The sequence below is a fragment of the Leucopleurus acutus genome (assembly GCF_964270905.1).
Source record: "Leucopleurus acutus genome assembly, chromosome: 1".
Taxonomy (NCBI): Eukaryota; Metazoa; Chordata; class Mammalia; order Artiodactyla; family Delphinidae; genus Leucopleurus; species Leucopleurus acutus.
This window is the reverse complement of record NC_139142.1, coordinates 145460083-145485266: the sequence shown is the minus strand read 5'-3', so window position 1 is coordinate 145485266 and position 25184 is coordinate 145460083. Positions and strand designations below refer to the sequence as shown.

General features: G+C 44.6%; 1 protein-coding gene across 1 annotated transcript; it reads right to left on the bottom strand.

Annotated features, from left to right (window-relative positions):
* Positions 1–569: 569 nt before the first annotated feature.
* CHRNA3 (cholinergic receptor nicotinic alpha 3 subunit) lies at positions 570–25184 on the bottom strand (the record flags this gene model as incomplete). Its single annotated transcript, XM_082836124.1, has 6 exons — positions 25148–25184; positions 23339–23478; positions 23181–23225; positions 21932–22041; positions 7504–8515; positions 570–698 (listed from the first exon to the last, which is right to left on the bottom strand). Exons 2-6 carry the CDS (start codon positions 23357–23359, stop codon positions 570–572), a joined length of 1317 nt encoding a protein of 438 aa, XP_082692250.1. The 5' UTR covers positions 23360–23478; positions 25148–25184.

The following is a 25184-nucleotide window of genomic DNA, read 5'->3' as shown; positions in this document are numbered from 1 at the left end:
CAAATACTGTATGATTCCACTTATATGAGGTACTTAGAGTAGTCAAAGTCATAAAGACAAAGTGTAATGATGGTTGCTGGTGGGAGGGGAGAATGGGGAATTATTGTTTAACTGGTCTATAGTTTTACAAGATGAAGAGTTATGGGGATGGATGGTGGTGATGGTTACACAACAATGTGAATATATATATATATATAAATTTTTTTTTTTTTTTTGCTGTACGCGGGCCTCTCACTGTTGTGGCCTCTCCCGTTGCGGAGCACAAGGCTCCGGACGCGCAGGCTCAGCGGCCATGGCTCACGGGCCCAGCTGCTCCGCAGCATGTGGGGATCCTCCTGGACCGGGGCATGAACCCGTGTCCCCTGCATCGGCGGACTGTCAACCACTGCGCCACCAGGGAAGCCCTGAATATATTTAATACCACTGAACTGTGCCCTTAAACATGGTTAAGATGGTACATTTTATGCTAAGTGAATTTTACCACAACAAAAAATAAAATTAAAAAAACAGTGAGCCGCCTCTCCCCCAATACACATAAGTAACCTCATAAGTAACACACAGTTTAGTGCTTATGCATCATCCCTGGCCATCAAAGGTTGCAGAAACAATCCTGCTGTTCCTAAAATGCACACCAGAATGAAAACCCACAGAAATATACGATCAATCACCATGGCAACATACTTCCAATCGTCTTGAATCTGAAAGACAAAAACAAACATCATGAAAGAGGAAAAAATAAAGCAGGAAGGAAAAGGCAAGGTGGACACATTTTCAATATTGAATATCTAATAAATGGGTTTCAGTAGAAGAAGCCATTCTGCTTGCCAATATGCAAGAAACCTCTTTTTTCTAATTGATGTAGTCTGAGGAAGTCTACCATTCTCAAGTTTCTCTTTATGCACTAGAGAAACAGGAATAAAATATCTGTCATATTAAATCTTTTAAATCAGAAATTTCTTAACATCTACATAACCCTTTTTTTCCCTAAAAATTGAATTCCAATTTATAAAGTTAGTTAAAACCAGTTAACTTGATTTACACCTCTGCAGGAGGATTCTGGGCCTTGGTTAGAATAGCTAATACAGTCCAACATAATTCAAAGTACTAGCTCTTATCCAGTTTTAGATACTAATTTCCTTGTAACGTCTGTTTCAAAAATGAAATAAGCACATCAGGGTAAGCCCATCATCACTCTTCCTCTCCCACCGCCCTCTCTCCACAATGCCCAACTAGCCAAGTATCATCTTCAATTAGAAGGCCAAAGTATCATGGAATTCCGTACAGTTACAGAACAGGTTCAAAATCAGAAATAAATGCTGACCATAAAGTAAAAGATGGAAGAAAGAGCGAGACTAATTGTATATAAGACAGCTTCAATTTAGGCTTGAAATAGGAAGGAGAACTGCACATTAATTATACTAGACAACTCAGAAGGGAAACCATAATTGGACTGAGAAAAAGAGAACCCATGAATCAACTGATTTTGAAGAAATAATCACATAATAAAGAGGCAGCATGTGATTTAGTAATTTAATTAAGTGCACTGAAATGGGGCTGGGAGACAAGGATTTTATTTCAACATTATGAGCGTGAGTGAACGTGTCCCTCTGATGACATTGAGAAGTCAGTGGATTAGAGCTATAATGCCCTATTTGCCACCGGGTACTTATTTGAATTCCTAAGACTTTGGGTGTAAAAGATTCCAATATACAATAGACCCTGTGATTCCTGCCAGCCCCCTACTGGCTAAACCTCCTAGGGCCTAGGAGGCAGTGGGGTGGGAAAACCAAGACTTGTTATAATCCCAGCTCTGCTCCTTTCTAGGCACGAGAATCTGGGTGAATTATGTGACCTCTCTCAGCCTCAATTTCCTCCTTGGTAAATCGAGGATAAGAACAGTACCTAATTCAGAGAGTTGTTATGAGGAGTAAATGAAATATGTGCCTGGCACAGGGTCCTTAATGAATAATACCTACTGATATTAATGCTGATTTTAAAAATGACCATTAACCAAGTATAAATCCCCCTCTGAGAGCACGTCACATGGTTTAGCCTGGTGAAGAAAGAGGGGACTTGGGTTTTACACATGAATACGAACAGTGCTGCAAATACAGCTGGGTGAAACTTAATTTTGTGTCTAACTCTGAGTCTTTAAGGCACAAGGACACTGGTCATTCTCTGGAAACTTTGGCACTAGTGATGCACGAACAGGTAGATGAGTGCTGGGCAGAACGGTGAACTAGCCCGAGCACTTGGCTCTGTTGCCCAGCCCAACCCTGGAGATGTCCCAGAAACAAGAGGAGACCGTGCCTTAAAGACTCTCAGAAACCTGGGCAGGTGTGGACTGCTGAGTGTGAGCATGCGGTTGGAAGAGAAGGGTCTCGGTGGAGGGAAGGACTGGGGAAGGCTTGGTTGTGCTCTTCTCTCCCCCAACCCTGTGCCTCTTTCCAGCCTGCCACTCCCAGCCCAGAGATGCAGGCAGGGCCACTTGTCAGCAAAGTAGGGCCTGGCTGAGGGGAAGAGCAGAGCAGAGGTGCCCACTGATTGGTGGGGCCTGAGGCTTCCCTCCTCGCTCCCCACATCAAAGATGAACAACTGCAGTTGAGTGAAAGGGACGTGGAGGAGCTCCTCACGGACAAGGTCAGCTGGAGGGGAGGAAACGCCCCTGAAGGGGCGTCTAGCCCAGTTTGTGGCCATGTGGGTCCTCTGCCTTGGGAAGCATGGGTTTGGGCCCCTCAAACACAGTTCAGTAAGGATGGCTGACACTCCCAGAAAAGGTGAGTTTACAGGCCCCCAATACACAAACTGAGGTATTTGAAAGAAAATTCATGGAACAGATAGGTTAAGGATTTAAACTAAACAAGACAGTCTTTGAGACTATCCAGATAGTCACTGGATAGGAGAGAATACTGGAAACACGAAGTTAGGAACAAGCAGTGTTATAGAAGAATCGAGTGGAAATACAAGTGTGAACAACAGACAAGTCGCGATAAAGAACTCAAGAGCTGGGGTGACTGGCAAGGGTAAATACAGCCCCGGAAAGAAACAGGGAGGAGAGTAGGGACCTCACCTGGGGCAGCGATGTAAAAGAAAAGCTAGGAGATGGAGAAGCTGGGAGCAGAGGTATCCCGTCTGTACAACAACAGTTCAGGGAAAGAGAAAAGAAGGGTGAACAGGAGATCTTTACAGAAATAACACTGACTTCCCCAGAGTTAAACTGAGATGAAAAACCTTGGAATTAAATGGCTCACAGGAATGCCAAACAGACTAGGAGAGACCCACACCAACACGTTGTGTTTGGTGTCATTCGATTTCTCTACAAACAGAAAATTCTAATAGCTTCTAGACGGAATAGATTGCTTGCAAAGGAACAACATTCAGATTAACTTAAAACTTTTTCAGAAACGACACTGAGGCAAAAAGGCCATGGAGTGTTATTTAAGTATTTAAGGAAAAGAACTTCAACCCTAGAATTTCGTATCCAGCTAAACTCGCACTTAAAAGTGAGGGCACATGGGCTTCCCTGGTGGCGCAGTGGTTGAGAGCCTGCCTGCCGATGCAAGGTACACGGGTTCGTGCCCCGGTCCGGGAAGATCCCACGTGCTGCGGAGCGGCTGGCCCCGTGAGCCATGGCCGCTGAGCCTGTGCGTCCGGAGCCTGTGCTCCGCAACGGGAGAGGCCACAACAGTTAGAGGCCTGCATACTGCAAAAAAAATAAAAAAAAAGTGAGGGCACAATACAGTTTAAAAAAAAATTATTTATTTTTGTCTGTGTTGGATCTTCGTTGCTGTGTGAGGGTTTTCCCTTGTTGCGGTGAGTAGGGTCTACTCTTCGTTGTGGTGCGTGGGCTTCTCATTGCGGTGGCTTCTCTTGTTGTGGAGCACGGGCTCTAGGCGCGTGGGCTCAGTAGTTGTGGCTCACGGGCTTAGTTGCTGTGCAGCGTGTGGGATCTTCCTGCATGAGGGCTCGAACCCGTGTCCCCTGCATTGTCAGGCAGATTCTTAACCACTGCGCCACCAGGGAAGCCCCACAATACATTTTTAAGCTTACAGGCCCCAAAAGGTTTACCCATAAACACTCTTGAGAAGGCATGCCAACACAAAGAGATAAATCCAGGAGGACACCATAAGTAGATGTGAGGGGTGACTATAGACTAAATAAAAAAAGGTAGGTCAAAAACCAAAACATATATTCATGAAAAACCAAAACTAAAGCTCTAGTAACACCCAGGTAACCAAAGCAGTGAGGAAGATCAGAGGGGAAGGACAGTGGGGTCGGGGGCGAAACACAGATACTTAAAAATGTAAGAGACCAATTGATATGGAAAATGGACCTTGAGCATGGGTTTAAATCAGTTAGGAAGAGCTAGTAGAAGAATAAAAATAAAGCACATGACTTTCAACTAGCAAAAAATATTCAAACTTTCTAGTAAACAGCAAGAACTGAGGCAAAAAAAAAGTAAATGGAAAACGTGAAATAAGATGGCCAAAATTTAACCCTAGAAAACAGTAATTACAACACATGTAAATAAATCATTGATCAGAAGTCTGACTCTAGTTGGAATGAATGAACAGATATACATACATATAGATATATAGATATATCTCTGTATCTGAACCAAACAAAACAAATTGTATCAGGCTTATTAGCTCAAAAGATCATGGCTCTGATCTATGCACACCTCCAAGACCTCAAGAACAACTCATACAGTGGAACCAACTTCAAACGATCAGCCGTCAAAACCGTAAAACGGAGAGTATTAACATGAGACCACAAGCTCCCTAACTAGTTTTCTAACTTGTAACCCAATCCTAGCCCTAACTCTGAATTTAGAGTATTAAACACCTCACAAGTGTGAGCAAGTAGGGGTGACCAACACAAACAACTTGAAAAGAGAACAGCCAAGGCAGGTGACACGATGACACTCCTGTCCCTCTGGGATCTGGCGTGTCCAGGGACAGTCATTCACAGGCTCTCAGCATCCTCAGGAGATGGCTCTGGGAGAACCAAGCCTGTTCATTCCAAGTGCCTAGGAGCCCAGGACAGTTAAAACCAACCAAGTTGGAGCCAGGGAATTAGGAAATTAAAATACCTCTAGAACAGCAGCATGTCCGTCACACAGTAAGAGAGAAAGAAGGCATCCTTCAGACAGCCCAACTCTCCTCAGAGCACTGAGTAGGCATCTTTATTCTAACACTTGCCACCCTTTCATAAACAGGTTGCAATCCACTGGACGGTGGTCCAGATTTCTGCTTTCTCTGGAAGAACAATGGGACCACATTCATCTGTGGTAACAGATGACCAGAAGTGAGCAGTGGCTGCCCCTTGAGATGAACCATGTGCCTCTAGCTGGCCACATTCAGGCTATTTCACTAATTTACCTTCCTGGCATTTCAGCTGTGACTTCCCTTTCAGTAACATTTTTTTTTTTTACTGTCTGCCTCCGTCACACATCTTGTGGAAACTCTAACGCTAACTAAAACCCTCGTGAAACTCTTAACACCTTGTATGGTTCCTAGTAAATAATTTTTGGAATAAAGATAGTTTCTAATAGCCTGACAAAGACGATGGGTACTTAGATCTCAATCTTTAGTAAATTATCACTCAAAAGAAGTGATTATTTTAAAAAGAAAGGGTAGAGAATATCTGCAAAAGTGAGTAGTGTTAGACAAATGAGATTCTCTAATCATGTACTTAATGTCCAACAACTGCTTCAGGGACTTCCTGGTGGTCCAGTGGTTAAGACTTCGACTTCCAATGCAGGGGGTGTGGGTTCGATCCCTGGTCCCGGAGCTAAGATCCCACGTGCCACAGGGCCAAAAAACCAAAACATAAAACAGAAGCAATGTTGTAAAAGAAATTCAATGAAGACTTGAAAAAAAAACAACCAAGCAACTGCTTCAACTGAATTTAAAGGAGGGCCTGACTTTTTGGCTCAATTTCTGGTATCAGTGGGAGGTTTTGCATTGTTACAGTCACAAGTGGGCTCAGAGTTGCTCAGATGGGTGGGGTGAGGACACGGGGCCACTGTTGCTATCTCCCTCCTGTCTCATCTACTTTAATATGCCGTTCACAGCTGAATAAAAGAGGCTCCAGACATTTCCTACCAACATTAATTACCTACAGTGCATCAGGAGCTGAAATTATCTGGTAATTAGCTCTTTGCTAATAATCAACTTAAAACAGAACCAGTTAATTTTAAAGCAGAGCTTCTTAAAAAATTATTGAACATGATTCTGGTAACCCTGGGGGTAAACAGTGTGGGAACAGCCAAACACATAAGTGTAAAGCTTCCCCATTACTAATACCTATCACTAGTTCTAGCATAAGATTTTTGAAGGAAATATGAGTTCACCCAATTAAAAAAAGATGGGCAAGAGTGTGAATAGATAGTTCACAAAAGAAGATATCCAAATGGCCAATAAGCATATGAAAAAGAGCCCTAATCATTAGTCCACAGGGACAAGAAAGGCCACTTCACCCCCGTTTGGCAAGGATGGGTAGCAGCTGGAACCCTCAAACATTGCCAGGGGGCATGTCAATCGGCTCAAACCCTTTGGAAACCTGACAGTGTCCACTAAAGTGAAAATACACCTCTCCAGTGATCCAGCAATTCCACCCCTAGGAATGTAGCCAGGAGAAACGAGTGTATATATTCACCAAAAGATATGTATAAATTTATAGCAGCTTTATTCATATCGCCCCAAACTGGAAATAACCAAATGTCCAACAACTGTAGAATGAATAAACAGAAGGCGGTGTTGTCATACTGTAGAATCTTACACACCAATAACCAACCAAAAGGAGAAACCTCAGACATCTTTGTACACTTTGCTGAATGAAGGAAGTCTGATATGAAAGTTTATGCTATGCGATTCCACTCATATGAAGTTCAAGAATAGGTAAAATTAATTAACATAAAAGACGTCGGGATCAGTGGTTACTGAGGAGGGAGGGAGGGGGTTACTGACTGGGGAGGGGCACAAGGGAACCGTCTGGGGCACTGGAAATGTTCTATACCTTTACCTAGATCATGGTTATGTGGGTGTACACATAATGTAAAAATTCACTGAGCTGTAGACTTAAGAGGTGTGTACTTTATGTAAATTACTCTTAAAGGGGAGTAGGGAGACACCACGAGTAAAGTTTAAAATGTCAGCTCAGCTGATCAATACTAATTGGAGATCATCTGGCCTCATGCCCTCTTCCAGCCTACCTCCTAATCCACTCACTCAGCATCAGGTGTTCCAATGGCCCAAACTGCTGGCAGCCCAGCAGCTAAATGCAGGGCACCACATACTCACAACCTTTATCATCCCATTTTACAGATGAGAAGACAGACTCACAGAGGTGAGGCGGTGTATCCAAGGATAAATAACTGGTAAATGAGGAGCTGGTCTGAACACAAGCCACTGATGCCAGTCTAATTCCTTGCCCACAAGGAACCAATAAAATGTTTGTTGAATGAATGAATGACCAATGTAATAACAGACATATCCTTACCTCTTTGGCTTCATTCTGTGCTTTCATATTTTCAGCAATATACTTGACACTTTGGATAGCTTCTTTGATTTCTGGTGACAGAGCAGAGAGGGACAGCACGGCATTGACAGATTCAGAACTGGAGCTTCTCGTGAGATTGGCACTGAAATTCAGGATTTTTACCCTGCGGTGGTGGCAGTGGCTACATAGCTCGTCCTGGCAGGGGTAGCCTTCTTTGCAGCTCTTGGACTCTATGTGGCTGAAGCAATTCAGGTTTGAGAGCTCAGCGCTATTGAAGGGTCTTGGCCTCTGAGTGTTACCCTCACTGCTTGCCGGCCTGGTCATGAACATGACCCTGGGGAGAAAGTTCAAGAATATGGTCTTCACCCACATGGGCATCGTGTGTGTGGTGGGGGTCCTGTAGTGCACGTTGAGCACGAAGACGGTGATGACGATGGACAGGGTTACAAAAATCATGGTGAACAGGAGGTACTCGCCGATCAGGGGAATGACCAGAGAGGTGGACGGGATGGTCTCAGTGATCACCAGCAGAAACACAGTCAAGGAGAGGAGGACCGAGATGCAGAGGGTCACCTTCTCGCCGCAGTCGGAGGGCAGGTAGAAGACAAGCACGGTCAGGAAGGAGATGAGCAGGCAGGGGATGATGAGGTTGATGGTGTAGAACAGGGGCAGGCGCCGGATGTACAGCGAGTACGTGATGTCCGTGTAGATCTCCTCGCAGCAGTTGTACTTGATGTCATGTTTGTAGCCTGGGGCTTTGATGATGGCCCACTCACCACTCTCCCAGTAGTCCCTGAGGTTCATGGAGGAGCCGATCAGGACCAGGTCGATTTTTGCCTTGTCGTAGGACCAGGAACCAAACTTCATGGTGCAGTTCTGGTAATCGAATGGGAAGTAGGTCACATCGATTTTGCACGAGCTCTTAAAGATGGCCGGGGGGATCCAAGTCACTTCCCCCGTGTACTTGAGTAAAGCTTTGGTCTTGTCGTCCACCTGGAAATCCCCAACAGCACTGCGGAGACAAAGAGGAGGTGTGCGGCACACAGGTCATTACCATGTGGTCAGCTAGCCCAGCTTCTCACGCTGCCAGCAGGTAAATGGCAAGTAACGATTTGTATAACTGCAGAATATGAGAGCTCAAAGTGCTGTAAAAGGTCTCGCAGTTCACCATCCCATTTACCAATGGGGATACTGAGGCCCAGGACCCCCCAACCCCCAACGATCTGACACACTCATCACCCCCCGCCCTGGGGCACATCATGGGTTCATTCCACACCATACAACTCCCAGCTTGATATTTATGGAGACACTCCCAAATGCCAGAGATTTTTTTTCTCCTTTAATTGAAGAAATAAAAGAAATGAATGAAAGTGGTCATCAGAGGCAGGTGTTTAGGTGACCTTGGGGATATTTGCCACTCGCTGTCCCTATGGTTTGGCCCTGGTAATGCCTCCTCATTCTGTCTGCATTGGGAGCCCAATGTGTGTACACACACGGATGTCAAACCAGACCGTGGACCTGGAAGGGGCTGCAGAGACCACCGTAGGAGCCCACTGCCATTAAACTGAGCCTGTTAGATGGGTCTATTACCAGGCCCTATCTCTGGACCCTGGTTCGACCGTTTACCAAACTCCCCATTCCTCCCTGCACTGTTTTAGAGTGAATAATCATGTTTTCTGATTCCTTGTCTTTCAAACCCAGCATGACAGGTTCCTTTGCCTTCTGTGTCCCTACCTTCCCCATGTTCCTTCTCCCTTCTGTTTAGCTATGTGTGCCCTTTCTATGCAGAGACATACATTATTCTAGAATTGGCTTGTTGGCATTTATCAGCTGGTTTGTGCAGTGGAAGATTTGCTGACGACCAGCTCAACACCCCGTCCAGTCTCACATCTGAGCATGAAGCCAGCCGGTCCTCATGACAATGGCCTTGCCCAGTGAAAGCTCTTGACATTTCTGTGGGTCAGCCCTGTTGATTTCTTAGAGTTCTGCATTTGAAGGCATGTATGTCCTTCTAAAGGGAGCAACCACTATACCCATTTGCCTGAAGAGCTGGAAAAAAAAAAAAAAAAAGACAAACCTATACATTTAGGGATATCCTGTCTGGTTGTTACTGGATAGCACTGTGTGAAGACAGGAGGGGGTGTGTCCGGGGTGTGTCTCCTTGCTGGTCTCTGGCCCTCCCACCGTCACGTGCGTCGGTCGAGCAGGACAGTCGTTACATGTGAAGGGTTGATGTCAAATCCACTACCCGCCTTCACTCCAGCCAGCTGGGTTGTCCCAAAGGTGCCCTGCTGTGTTTATATGTTCTTAGCCCCACTTTATCCTACTGGGCCCTCAATTCCCCACAAGAAGAGGATTCCCAGCTCCAGGAGGAAAGGAGGGGTATGAGAAGTGGGGAGGGGGTGGGGACCCACACAGCCCCAAGTGGACTTGACCATGTTGGGCACCAAGGAGTCCTGGGAGGCTGGCCTACATTACGCAGAGGGCTGAGAGGACCCCTGGGAAGGCAGAGGCCTCCAGAACAACTTTCCTTAGGGCATCTGGATCAACAAAATGGACCTTCAGAGCCCAGGGACTAGTCCAGGGCAAAGTATGGCCCACTGGCCTGCCCCCTATTTCTGTACATAAATTTTTATTGGAGCACACAGCCATACCCATTTGTGGTCTATTGTCTGCAGCTACTTTTAAGCTACAAGGGCAGGACTGAGTAGCTGCGACAGAGACTCTAAGGCCCACAAAGCCTAAAATACTTAACTACCTGGCCCTTCACAGGAAAGCTTCATGATCCCTGCTTTAGTCTGATCCCCTCACTTTACCGACGAGGAAACTGAAGGTCAGAGGGCAGGACTGGCTTGCTCAGCGTCCCACAGAGTCTGTGGCAGGGCCTTGACCAGTCGGAACTTGAGTCCTCAAGTCTGTGTGTCCAAAAGGCCAAACACTGGAGATCAGCTTCCCTTGGTTGCTGGGGCACATGTCTGCTATTTTCCAGGGATCCTGGTCACTGTGGCGGCTGCCTACAGACCCCCACAGCTGTGTCTGCCCAGACCAGGAGGCCTGCTTGCTGACAGCGTCAGCGGCCTAGCTCTGCCACCAGGAGACCGAAGATGAAGACCTTGCTGGGTACCAGGGTCTGGCAGAGCCCCAGCCACAGAGAGGGCGCTCGGTAAGTACTAGCTGACTGAACGGATGACCAAAAAGATAAATGAAGCTCTCACCCCCCTGGCTGCCCAAGATATGGCTGGCAGCAAGGGTCAGCAGAGGGGGAAAGGTCTCACTCAGCCAGTGTGTTGCTGAACCACGTGAGCTGATTAAAAAAAAGAAAAGGCAGGGTGGGTGCAAATGATTAGTTGAGGTATCACTTTAATAGAAGGAAAGAGTAAGAGCTGAAGTGGGGCGAGGGTGGTGAGTGGTATGAGAAAGATCACGATGGCATCCGTTTCTTTAACCTTTCCAAATTTCCTCAGAAAAACAGGGCAACAAGATAGCAAAAGAAACATCCCGCTGCCCACGTGGTCAACAAAGTTAGGTTACGTGGAACTCTAAGAACCTCAGGTGTGAGAGAGTGGGGTCGAACCACTACCACCAGTGGGACCTGCGTGGGATTCGGGTGGGGTTAGCTGCTGTGGAGGTGGCTGAGGGAAGAGGAAGGGAAGTTCTCCTGTCCCGAGAGCCCCAGACAGAAATCACCAAGAGGTATCTGCCCCTCAAAAAAGAGGACCCCGCTCTGCACTGCATCTTCAGCAAGGGGAACGGTGAAACAGAGAGGGCACCACAGATGCCAGTTTGTGGGAGAGGACAAAACGATGGGGAGCCACCAGGGTCTGCAGAGGAGGCTGGGCTGGGCTCGATCTCAGAAACACCTCCCACCCCAACTGCCTTCCAGAAGGGCAGAGACCCACCCAGAAAAAAGCTGCATAGGGTAGGCTTCAAATTGAACAGCGTGGGAAACTGAGGGTAAGAAAAAGAAGATGGTTGAGAAAGTAGAGAAGCAGGTGTCTAGAAGTGGCAGCTCTCAGACTGTGGAGGTGGCTACACGGAGTATTTAAATGCTTCAAGGGAACCACTTGAGGAGGGAACTCCCAAGCAGGTGACACAAGAGACCCACCCTTACCCACTCCCATCCCCTCTGGGAATCTGTCCTAAAAGTACAACAAAGGCCATCTATTTAAACAAGAGCAACAGAAAAGGATTAGACTGAACCTCATATTAATATATTGTAAGAAAAATATGAAAAGTAATTGAATGACAGTAACATACAAGGAGACAAGTGCACACCGCAAAAATATAACCTCAGAGCAGATGAAACTGATAATCTGACATTACAAATTAAGCTAATAGAAAGAACAATCTTTAGAAACTTTGAAAGAGCAGCATAAATTAGAAATAGAGAAGTTAAGAATTTGGGTAAGCAATAGGAGGATGAATAAAGAACTGACAGAACTTAGGAAAGAATGGGAAGAAAGAAATTTAAAAAAATCATTTTAGAAATAAAAACTAAAACGTAACAACAAGCACACACCATGGAAAGTATTGTGATGAAAATAAAAAACAGAAAGGAGAAAAAAAATTCTTTTACATCAAAAAGAGACAAAGAAAAAGAATGTGAGAGAAAATAATATGGAAAGAATATAGGTAAAGCAGTTCAAATATATGTGAAAATGGAGTTCCTGGAGAGATAAAGCAATAGAACAGATCTGAAAAACTCTAATTCACAAAACATTTACTGGAATAAAAGAAGGCTTATTATGTATATGGTACAGAGTAAAACAACTAGATTTTAAAGTTAAAGGGTAAAATATCTTTGGGTTACCCAAGAAAAAGAACAACGCCCTTGTAAACAAGCTGAATATGCATCCCAATTCATTCAGAACAGTCCTGGTTTACATCTGTGGTCCTGGCACACGTATTAATAGAGTCCCTTTACTCTCCCCCAAGTCACCAGATTTTACAAGAAAAAAAGAAAATTAGACTGGCAATCGTTTCTGACAGCAACACTTCATACCAGAACATGAGTCAGCATTTTTAAGATTTTCATGGAAGGAAAGTATGAGTGAAGGATTTTATATCAGCAAATGACCTAAGAGTATTACCTAAAAAGGCTACAATGAGTTATGAACTTGTAAGAACTTAGGGTACACTGTGTCCACGAACACTTTCTGAGGATTCTACTAGAGAACGAACTTCAAAGAACAAAAACATGGCAGGAGAAACTGGCATAAGAAGGTAAAAAGTGTTTCTAGTGTGTTGAAATGAAAAGAAACTCTCACCCGAGGTTCAGAGAAACTGAAGTTTTAGTTAGGAGAGAGGAATTGAAAGATAGTCTCTAAATCTTATTTTCAGCTTCAGATTCCAAGGAAATTCCTTATGATATTTGCTCCTCTCCATATCCGATGGAAGCTTTTCACTATGTCTCTCAGTATTGTTAAAAGCACACATCCCTAAAGTACCCCAGCTGTTCACCCAAGATTGCCAGCAAGAAAACAGCTATGAAATTCAAATCATAACATTAAGATCTGTGCCCACTTTCTTAATTCTAGCTTAGCAAAAATTCTTACCACCCTGCTCAGCTCCTTAAGAGCCTTTGGACCAGGAGATTTCTACAAACCAGTTAATTTATCTCCTGTCCCAGTTCTTTAAGGACCAATTTACAAATTGCATGAAAGAAACACATTTATGAATGCTGTCTTTTCTTGGAAAAGCAGTAAACAAAACACGGACCTCTAAGAGTTTTATAGTTTCTGGCCTTCCATTTAGGTCTTTAATCCATTTTGAGTTTATTTTTGTGAATGGTGTTAGGGAGTGTTCTAATTTCATTCTTTTACATATAGCTGTCCAGTTTTCCCAGCACCACTTGTCGAAGAGGCTGTCTTTTCTCCATTGTATATTCTTGCCTCCTTTATCGAAGATAAGGTGACCATATGTGTGTGGGTTTATCTCTGGGCTTTCTACCCTGTTCCATTGATCTATATTTCTGTTTTTGTGCCAGTACCATACTCTCTTGATTACTGTAGCTTAAACTAGAATTCAAAAAGAGTCACGTACCACAGTGTTCATGTTCAGCTCTATTTACAATAGCCAGGACATGGAAGCAACCTAAGTGTCCAGCGACAGATGAATGGATAAAGAAGATGTGGCACATATATACAATGGAATTACTCAGCCATAAAAAGAAATGAAATTGAGTTATTTGTAGTGAGGTGGATGGACCTAGAATCTGTCATACAGACCGAAGTAAGTCAGAAAGAGAAAAACAAATACCGTATGCTAACACATATATATGGAATCTAGAAAAAAAAAAGGTTATGAAGAACCTAGGGGCAGGACAGAAATAAAGATGCAGACCTACTAGAGAATGGACTCGAGGACATGGGGAGGGGGAAGGGTAAGCTGGGACAAAATGAGAGAGTGGCATGGACATATATACACTGCCAAATATAAAATCGATAGCTAGTGGGAAGCAGCCACACAGCACAGGGAGATCAGCTCAGTGCTTTGTGACCACCTAGAGGGGTGGCATAGGGAGGGTGGGAGGGAGGGACACACAAGAGGGAAGAGATATGGGGATATATGTAAATGTACATGTACAGCTGATTCACTTTGTTATAAAGCAGAAACTAACACACCATTGTAAAGCAATTATACTCCAATAAAGATGTTAAAAAAATTAAAAAATTAAAAAAATAAAAACACGGACCATCTTTGGAGTAGTTAAAGAACACTTCTCTTTTAACCCATGAATAGAAAGTGGGATTCAATCAAAAACATAGCTTCTCTAGTCCCAATACGAACAGTAAAACATATTGATTCGTATTAATATGGCATATAAACCTAAACACAGAATGCTTTAAAATCTGATTAGACTAATTCTATATGAAGTGTTTTGTTGAAAAATGCTCAGTGGTTTTTTTAAGACATTAGAACTCCAGAGATAAAGCACAGTTACAAAATTGAAGTCTGTCAATACCTGGAGAACAAACTAGTACATACTGTAAAATACCAATTAAAATTGTTTGTCTAATAACAGAGGTTAAATGTGGAAGGTGTCAGGTTTGTATGGGCTTAAGAAAGAGGCAGGTTTTGTAGGTGCCACAATGGGCAGATTCAGATAGGCAGAGGAAGAACCTTTGAAAGAGAGAGAAAGGCGCAGCTTCCTGTGGCTGGTGGGCAGATGCACGTGTGCAGTGTGAGGCAGGGGCAGGGAGCATCCGTTGGGTGAGTAAAAGAATGAAGCTTGGAGAGGAACCAAGATGCTGGAGTAGAAGGACACGCTCTCACTCCCTCTGGCAAGAACACCAGAATCACAACTAGCTGCTGGACAATCATCAACAGGAAGACACTGGAACTCACCAAAAAAGATACCGCACATTCAAAGACAAAGGAGAAGCTACAATGAGATGGTAGGAGGACGCTATCACAGTAAAATCAAATCCCATAACTGCTGGGTGGGTGACTCACAGATTGGAGAACACTTATACCGCAGAAGTCCACCCACTGGAGTGAAGGCTCTGAGCCCCACGTCAGGCTTCCGAGCCTGGGGGTCCGGCAACAGGAGGAGGAATTCCTAGAGAATCAGACCTTGAAGCCTAGTGGGAATTGACTGCAGGACTTCGACAGGACTAGGGGAAACAGAGACTCCACTCTTGGAGGGCACACACAAAGTAGTGTGCACATCAGGACGCAGGGTAAGGAGCAATGACCCCAGGGGAGACTGAACCAGACCAACCTGCTAGTGTTGGAGGGTCTCCTGCAGAGGCGGGGGTGGGGGGGCACTGTGGCTCACCGTGGGGACAAGGACACTGACAGCAGAAGTTCTGGGAAGTACTCCTTGGCGTGAGCCCTCCCAGAGTCTGTCATTAGCCCCACCAAAAGCCCAGGTAGGCTCCAGTGTTGGGTTGCCTCAGGCCAAACAACCAACAGGGAGGGAACCCAGCCCCACCCATTAACAGTCAAGCGGATTAAGTTTAACTGAGCTCTGCCCAACAGAGCAATAGTCAGCTCTACCCAGCACCACTCCCTCCCATCAAGCCTCTTAGATAGCCTCATCCACCAGAGGGCAGAGAACAGAAGCAAGAAGAATTACAATCCTGCAGCCTGTGGAACAAAAACCACATTCACAGAAAGACAGACAAGATGAAAAGGCAGAGGGCTATGTACCAGATGACGGAACAAGATAAAACCCAAGAAAAACAACTAAATGAAGTGGAGATAGGCAACCTTCCAGAAAAAGAATTCAGAATAATGATAGTGAAGATGAGCCAGGACCTCGGAAAAAGAATGGAGGCAAAGATAGAAAAGAGGCAAGAAATGTTTAACAAAGACCTAGAAGAATTAGAGAACAAACAGAGATGAACAATACAATAACTGAAATGAAAACTACACTAGAAGGAATCAATAGCAGAATAACTGAGGCAGAAGAATGGATAAGTGAACTGGAAGACAGAATGGTGGAATTCACTGCTGCGCAACAGAATGAAGAAAAAAGAATGAAAAGAAATGAAGACAGCCTAAGAGACCTCTGGGACAACGTTAAATGCACCAACATTCACATTATAGGGGTCCCAGAAGGAGAAGAGAGAGAAAAAGGACCAGAGAAAATATTTGAAGAGATTATAGTTGAAAACTTCCCTAACATGGGAAAGGAAATAGCCACCCAAGTCCAGGAAGCACAGTGAGTCCCATACAGGATAAATCCAAGGAGAAACACACTGAGACACATAGTAATCAAACTGGCAAAAATTAAAGACAAAGAAAAATTATTAAAAGCAGCAAGGGAAAAATGACAAATAACATGCAAGGGAACTCCCATAAGGTTAACAGCTGATTTCTCAGCAGAATCTCTACAAGCCAGAAGGGAGTGGCATGATATACTTAAAGTGATGAAAGGGAAGAACCTACAACCAAGATTACTCTACCCGGCAAGGATCTCATTCAGATTCGATGGAGAAATCAAAACCTTTACAGACAAGCAAAAGCTAAGAGAATTCAGCACCACCAAACCAGCTCTACAACAAATGCTAAAGGAACTTCTCTAAGTGGGAAACACAAGAGAAGAAAAAGACCTACAAAAACAAACCCAAAACAATTAAGAAAATGGTCATAGGAACATACATATCAATAATTACCTTAAATGTGAATGGATTAAATGCTCCAACCAAAAGACACAGGCTTGCTGAATTGATACAAAAACAAGACCCATACATATGCTGTCTACAAGAGACCCACTTCAGATCTAGGGACACGTACAGACTGAAAGTGAGGGGATGGTGAAAGATATTCCATGCAAATGGAAATCAAAAGAAAGCTGGAGTAGCTATACTCATATCAGATAAAATAGACTTTAAAATAAAGAATGTTACAAGAGACAAGGAAGGACACTACATAATGATCAAGGGATCACTCCAAGAAGAAGATATAACAATTATAAATATATATGCACCCAAAATAGGAGCACCTCAATACATAAGGCAACTGCTAACAGCTCTAAAAGAGGAAATCAACAGTTAAACAATAAGAGTGGGGGACTTTAACACCTCACTTACACCAATGGACAGATCATCCAAAATGAAAATAAATAAGGAAACAGAAGCTTTAAATGACACAATAGACCAGATAGATTTAATTGATATTTATAGGACATTCCATCCAAAAACAGCAGATTACACTTTCTTCTCAAGTGCACACAGAACATTCTCCAGGATAGATCACATCTTGGGTCACAAATCAAGCCTCAGTAAATTTAAGAAAAGTGAACTCATATCAAGTATCTTTTCTGACCACAATGCTATGAGATTAGAAATGAATTACAGGGAAAAAAATGTAAAAAAGACAAACACTTGGAGGCTAGACAATATGTTACTAAATAACCAAGAGATCACTGAAGAAATCAAAGAGGAAATCAAAAAATACCTAGAGACAAATGACAATGAAAATACAATGATCCAAAACCTATGAGATGCAGGAAAAGCAGTTCTAAGAGGGAAGTTTATAGCTATACAAGCCTACCTCAAGAAACAAAAAACTCAAGTAAACAATCTAACCTTACACCTAAAGGAACTACAGAAAGAAGAACAAACAAAACCCAAATTTAGCAGAAGGAAAGAAATCATAAAGATCAGAGCAGAAATAAATGAAATAGAAACAAAGAAAACAATAGCAAAGGTCAATAAAACTAAAAGCTGGTTCTTTGAGAAGATAAACAAAATTGATAAACCATTAGCCAGACTCAACAAGAAAAAGAGGGAGAGGACTCAAATCAATAAAATTAGAAATGAAAAAGAAGTTACAACCGACATGGCAGACATACAAAGCATCCTAAGAGACTACTACAAGCAACTCTATGCCAATAAAATGGACAACCAGGAAGAAATGGACAAATTCTTAGAAAGGTATAACCTTCCAAGACTGAACCACGAAGAAACAGAAAATATGAACAGACCAATCACAAGTAATGAAATTGAAACTGTGATTAAAAATTTTCCAAGAAAGAAAAGTCTAGGACCAGCTGGCTTCACAGGTGAATTCTACCAAACATTTAGAGAAGAGCTAACACCCATCCTTCTCAAACTCTTCCAAAAAATTGCAGAGGAAGGAACACTCCCAAATTCATTCTCTGTGGCCACCATCACTCTGATACCAAAACCAAACAAAAATACTACCAAAGAAAAAAATTACAGACCAATATCACTGATGAACACAGATGCAAAAATCCTCAACAAAATACTGGCAAACAGAATTCAACAACACATTAAAAGGATCATACACCATGATCAAGTGGGATTTATCCCAGGAATGCAAGGATTCTTCAGTATACGCAAATCAATCAATGTGATACACCACATTAACAAAATGAAGAATAAAAACCATATAATCATCTCAATAGATGCAGAAAAAGCTTTTGACAAAATTCAACACCATTTATGATAAAAACTCTCCAGAAAGTGGGCATAGAGGGAACCTATCTCAACATAATAAAGGCCATATAAGGCAAACCCACAGCAAACATCATTCTCAATGGTGAAAAACTGAAAGCATTTCCTCTAAGATCAGGAACAAGACAAGGATGTCCACTCTCACCACTATTATTCAACATAATTTTGTAAGTCCTAGCCATGGCAATCAGAGAAGGAAAAGAAATAAAAGGAATCCAAATTGGAGAAGAAGAAGTAAAACTGTCTCTGTTTGCAGATGACATGATACTATACATAGAGAATCCTAAAAATGCCACCAGAAAACTACTAGAGCTAATCAATGAATTTGGCAAAGTTGTGGGATACAAAATTAATGCACAGAAATCTCTTGAATTCCTATACACTAATGATGAAAAATCTGAAATAGAAATTATGGAAACACTCCTGTTTACCACTGCAACAAAAAGAATAAAATACCTAGGAATAAACCTACCTAGGGAAACAAAAGACCTATATGCAGAAAACTATAAGACACTGATGAAAAACATTAAAGATGATACCAACAGATGGAGAGATATACCATGTTCTTGGATTGGAAGAAACAATATTGTGAAAATGACTATACTACCCAAAGCAATCTACACATTCAATGCAATCCCTATCAAATTACCAATGGCATTTTTTACGGAACTAGAACAAATCATCTTAAAATTTGTACGGAGACACAAAAGATCCCGAATAGCCAAAGGAGTCTTGAGGGGAAAAACGGAGCTGGAGGAATCAGACTCCCTGACTTCAGACTATACTACAAAGCTACAGTAATCAAGACAATATGGTACTGGCACAAAAACAGAAACACAGATCAATGGAACAAGATAGAAAGCCCAGCGATAAACCCACGTGCCTATGGTCAACTAATCTATGACAATGAGGCAAAGATAAACAGTGGAGAAAAGACAGTCTCTTCAATACGTGGTGCTGGGAAAACTGGACAGCTACATGTAGAAGAATGAAATTAGAACAATCCCTAACACCATACACAAAAATAAACTCAAAATGGATTCGAGACCTAAATGTAAGACCGGACACTATGAAACTATTAGAGGAAAACATAGGAAGAACACTGTTTGACATAAATGACAGCAAGATCTTTTTTGATCCACCTCCTAGAGTAATGGAAATAAAAACAAAAATAAAAAATTGGGACCTAATGAAATTTCAAAGCTGTTGCACAGCAAAGGAAATCATAAACACGACGAAAAGACAACCCTCAGAATGGGAAAAAATATTCGCAAACAAATCAACAAAGGATTAATCTTCAAAATATATAAACAGCTCATGCAGCTCAATATTAAAGAAACAAACAACCCAATCCAAAAATGGGCAGAAGACCTAAACAGACATTTCTCCAAAGAAGACATACAGATGGCCAAGAAGCACATGAAAAGCTGCTCAACATCACTAATTGTTAGAGAAATGCAAATCAAAACTACAGTTAGAATGGGCATCATCAAAAATCTGCAAACAACAGGGCTTCCCTGGTGGCGCAGTGGTTGAGGGTCCGCCTGTCAATGCAGGGGACATGGGTTCGTGCCCCGGTCCGGGAAGATCCCACATGCCGCGGAGCAGCTGGGCCCGTGAGCCATGGCCGCTGAGCCTGCGCGTCCAGAGCCTGTGCTCCACAACGGGAGAGGCCCCAACAGTGAGAGGCCCACGTACAGCAAAAAAAAAAAAAAAAAAAAAAAATCCGCAAACAACAAATGCTGGAGAGGGTGTGGAGAAAAGGGAACTCTCTTGCACTGTTGGTGGGAATGTAATTTGATATAGCCACTATGGAGAACAGTATGGAGGTTCCTTAAAAAACTAAAAATGGAATTACCATATGATCTAGCAATCCCACTACTGGGCATATACCCAGAGAAAACCATAATTCAAAAATACACATGCACCCCAATGTTCATTGCAGCACTATTTACAATAGCCAGGTCATGGAAGCAGCCTAAATGCCCATCGACAGACAAATGGATAAAGAAGATGTGGTACATATATACAATGGAATATTACTCAGCCATAAAAAGGAACGAAATTGAGTCATTTGTTGAGACGTGGATGGATCTAGAGACTGTCATACAGAGTGAAGTAAGTCAGAAAGAGAAAAGCAAATATAGTATATTAACGCATGTATGTGGAACCTAGAAAAATGGTACAGATGAACCCGGTTTACAGGGCAGAAGTTGAGACACAGATGTGTCTCAATTGTCAATTGCATTATTATGAACTTTCCCCCCAAGGGGGGAAAACCACGGTGGGGTGGGGATGGTGGTGTGCTGAATCGGGCAGTTGGGATTGACATGTATACACTGACGTGTATAAAATTGATGACTAATAAGAACCTGCAGTACAAAAAAACAAACAAAAAAAACAACTAATACTAAACTCTCTTTGGGTTATTTGTATGGAAATATATTAATATAAATGATTCAAACATTACATGAAATTTCTAAAAATCTTATATTTTCTGGTATAATGTTAGAAGTCATAATTCTAGTTATTACTTTAAAATGTATATCTCAGAAATAACTAAATTTCCTTGTCTATTGCATTATTATGAACTTTCATCATATCTTTAACCGTGGTAATATTTAAGTCTTTTGTCATTTACAGAGAGTTCTGGGTGTAATCTGATGCTTTCGCAAAATGTTCCTATAAAAGGGTTTCATCTTCAAGGAATTCATGGAAAAGACTCTGACAAGTACAGGTTTCTGGTAACTGACTATAGTGCTGAACTGAATGAATAAGCATTTTCAGAACTCTAATGGAAAACTGATGAATTCATAAAAGTGCTAACAAAAGATCAAGATGAAAAAAAAATTAATTACATGGGACTGAGTGAACTGATGAGGATGATTACAATTTTTGTGACTTTCTGTTTGAATAATAAAAAAAAAATCCCACAAGGACTCAGAGGCAAAAAATATACAAATCAATTTTCACTGCAAAGTAAAGGAGCTGTTACAGTGGAGGATTACTGGACTGAATGTCAACATTATGACAGTATGAGTGTGTTTCGTGTTTGGTAGTTGCAATCATTGTTGCTTTTGTTGTGGTCATCCATTAAAAAAAAAGAATGAAGCTTTCCTGTGGTCTAACCATGGGGCGTGGCTACAGCCTGACTTACAGGGATGGTCAGGTCCTGCCTTGGTGACAGAAGCCCACCCCCATGTGTTTCCTTCCTTGCCCTTCCTCCAGTCTGTAATTGCATATTTGGATACTGTAACTCATTCCTGTACTCCCTGGTGTGTCTGATAAACTCCTAGAGGCAAGGGGGAGGGTATCTATCTTGTGCCACAGTATCTCTAGGACCTGGCACACAGTAGGTCAATAAATACCTGCGGAATGAACCAAATGAATGGAGCTCTCTTGGAAAAGGTCCCAGGAAGACCAGGCTGTAAAGCACAGCAGGCCAAGGACCCAGGTCCAGGCTGACAGCCCTGAGAGGTGGGGGCCACTCAGCACCTTACTTGTTATACAGCACAATGTCTGGCTTCCAGATCTTCTGTGCAGGGACACGCATGAACTCCGCTCCATTGTAGTCGGAGGGGTTCCACTTCAGCTTGTAGTCATTCCAGATCTGGGGGGAGAAGGCAAGGAGGGAGAGGGGGGCAGTGGAAGAACAAGCATGGTTTTACTTTTGACACCACTCATCTTGGTGACCTCCCCACCTCGGCTGCACGTCAGAGCCGCCTCTGCAATGCAGACCACACTGGCCCATTTCTCATGTGGGTGCTAGTGGGGAGACAGCACTGGGCTGAGTGTGCAGGCCGCCCCCATGAGTGGGGCAAGCCCAGCCCCCATCAGTCAATCAGGACCACTAGGGCTTTCTCCAGTCACTTCCAGTGCCAGGTCCAGGTCCCTGCCTTAAGCTCCTGCTGTTTACATCCCTGAAATGGCTTGGACATGCCATCAGGCCCCAGTAACGGCGCTCATGACACACAGAACCCTCTTCCACCTCCGGGTTGAGCAGGGTTGGCCTCTGAAGGGTCTGGGGAAGGAGCCATGATCCCACCAGGGCCCAGGAAGTGTTTGGGTGTAGAGGCTGGGGGATGTGAGACCTGAGCACCTGAGGGGAGAGAGGTGAAGCTGTGGCTGGAGGGAACGTGTACCATAGGGCAGTGAGTGGGCACCGTGCCCACCTGGCTTGCCAGCCTCCTAGGAAGGAAGGCTGCATTAGCTGAGTGTCCAGTTGGCTGAGCTGGTGGAAGGATCACCCTTAGGCCAGTGAGTTATCTGTCTACGTCTGCACAAAGCCTCCCTGGGGAGAACATGTGGAAGCCCCTTTCTTTGGTCCCAATCTGAACAGGAAAATCCAGAACCCCAGCTCCCACCCTCCCATCAACAACAACAGCATATGATTCTGACTTAAGGATGAGTTTTTAGCAAGAGGAAGGGGAAGAGGTGCCCCAGGCGCCACCCTAGAGTCGGGGCCAGGGCTCCAGGCCCGGGTCAGCCCCATTTTGTCTGAGCATGGAGGTCTCTCTTTCCAGGATGCAGTCTATCGTCTGTGACTTGAGGGGCTGGGCCCTGCAGTCTTTCCACAGGGGTGTAGAGCAGTGCATATGACCCCAAGCCCAGGTAGAGACAGACCAGCCAGTCAGTGGACCTCAATCTGGGTCCACGGGAGTGAAGCAGGCGTTTTGGCCCTTGGTTCACAGACAGCAAATAAAGCAGTCACCACCAGGGGGCAGCAGTGCCCACGGTCTGGTCACTTACTTGCTTGAGCCACAGGTTGGTCTCCATGATCTGGTTTACTTCATCCTAGAAAGAGAGATTAAAGTAGATGGTGAATTACAAAAACAAGGCTGGTTCTGGGAAAGGCTATTCCAGAAGCTCCATACCCCACGGCCACTGCTTGTGGCTCTGGCACTCACCACCTTCACCAGCTGAGACATGGACACTTCAAACTGGATGATGACTGGGTCAGACACATTGGCCACTGGCCGGATGATCTCATTGTAATCTTCGAACAGCCGCTCAAACAGACGATGCTCGGCGTCGGAGGCTCTGGCCACTGAGGGAAGTAGCCCTGTCAGATCCTGGGGAAGTCACTTTTCCCCTCACCAGGGACACCATCCACCTACAGCTTCCTCTCCATCTGCTGAGGGTACTCTCTGGAACTCCAGACTTTCAGACTAGTCCTACTCCTTGAAGTTAAAGACTAGGAAACTGAGGCCCAAGAGAGAAGGGATTCCATCAGGTCACACACATTCGTTGAGAAGCACAATGATTACAAGCCTGGGCTCTGAATTTGGATAGACCTGGTGCAAATCCTGACAGAATCCTTGTGAGCTGTGTGAGCTTGGGCAAGTGGCTTAACCTCTCTAAACCTCATTTCCTTCATCTGTGAAAGATTATAAATGTATCCACCTCTTAGGGTTGTTATGAGTGAAGTGCTTCGCTCCATGCAGGCATATGGTAAGAGCTCATGAACCGTCCTCACCATCTTTGCAGCGTGATCCAAATGCAATCTGCCTGCATACAGCCACAATGGAGAGACGACCAGTCCACTCCCAGGGCAGGAGTACCCCAGGGCCCGAGGGAGACTACAACCTAGGACTGGGGCTTTCCTTCTTCCCACCCAGGACCCTGTAGGGGTTTGGCCACCAAACATCTTAGAAGCGGGTGCCTACGTGGCTCCCATGCTCTCAGAGTGCGACCCACGGTTCCTGCTGATGCTGTCTTCACAGCCTGATCAAAGACCCTTCCCTCTCTGAAACCCTTGGGGACCCTCTTTGTTTATAAGCCGCACTCCAGGCATCTTGAGTCAGCTGTCTGCTGCTTCTCACAGATCTGGGAAAAATCTGGGGAGGGGATGAGGGGAATCCTTTAAGTCCAACCCAACTTCTCCAGGGATTTTGACTGTCCCCTAGCCCCCCCCCAAATAAAGAAGGGGCCACATTCAGGAGCTCCGTGGGGAGTGTTCAGCGCTCTGAGTAGTGGGGGCCTCAGCACCGGAGGGGCAGGAACAGCGCTCTGAGTGCATGGTCACAACGTGGTCTCCCAACACACTTACCCTCCCAGCTGCAGGGACCGCCTGCAGCCCTGCCAAATCCCTCGTCCCCTGGTATCTACCACCCCTCCCAGGACACTCAAAAGCCTTTCTATCAGGGCCGGCTTCTCCCTAACAGGCTTCTTTTAGAGACCGGGCAGAAGGCGAAGGCGGGGAGGTGCCAGGAGTGCGGAGAGGCGAGGACAAGGAGGAGAGGCTGGCGCCCCTTAACGACTCTCCTCTGCCCCAGGTGGCCTTGATCAAACCTTGAGCCCTCTCTGGCCTCAGCTTCCCCAGCTATTCGTAAAACGAGGAGGTGGGCGGGATGCAGACAGTGGAACCCGCGGCCTGGGCGCGTCAGTTCAGCACCCAGTGCGCCAAGCAGGACAATGGGCAGGGCCGAGACTCGAATCTGTAACGCTGGGCTGTGGAAGGAAGAGCCCCAGTGCGGGCCCTCCCCGCGCCTCCAGGGAGCGCACAAATCACTCTCAAGGAGGGGCCCGCCGAGGGGAAAACACGCACCCCCCACCAAACTCGCCGCCGGGCCGGAGCCAGTCCACACGAGTTTCGGGTCCCCAGCCACGGCGCCCTTCTCCCCACCTCCTCGCGCTGCGCTCCGGGCCGCATCCCCTTCGGACCCCGCTCGGGCTGGGCGCCCGTCCCTCCAGTCCCCCTCGCCCCGCGCGCGTACCTGGCAGCAGCAGCAGCAGCAGCAGAAACAGCAGCAG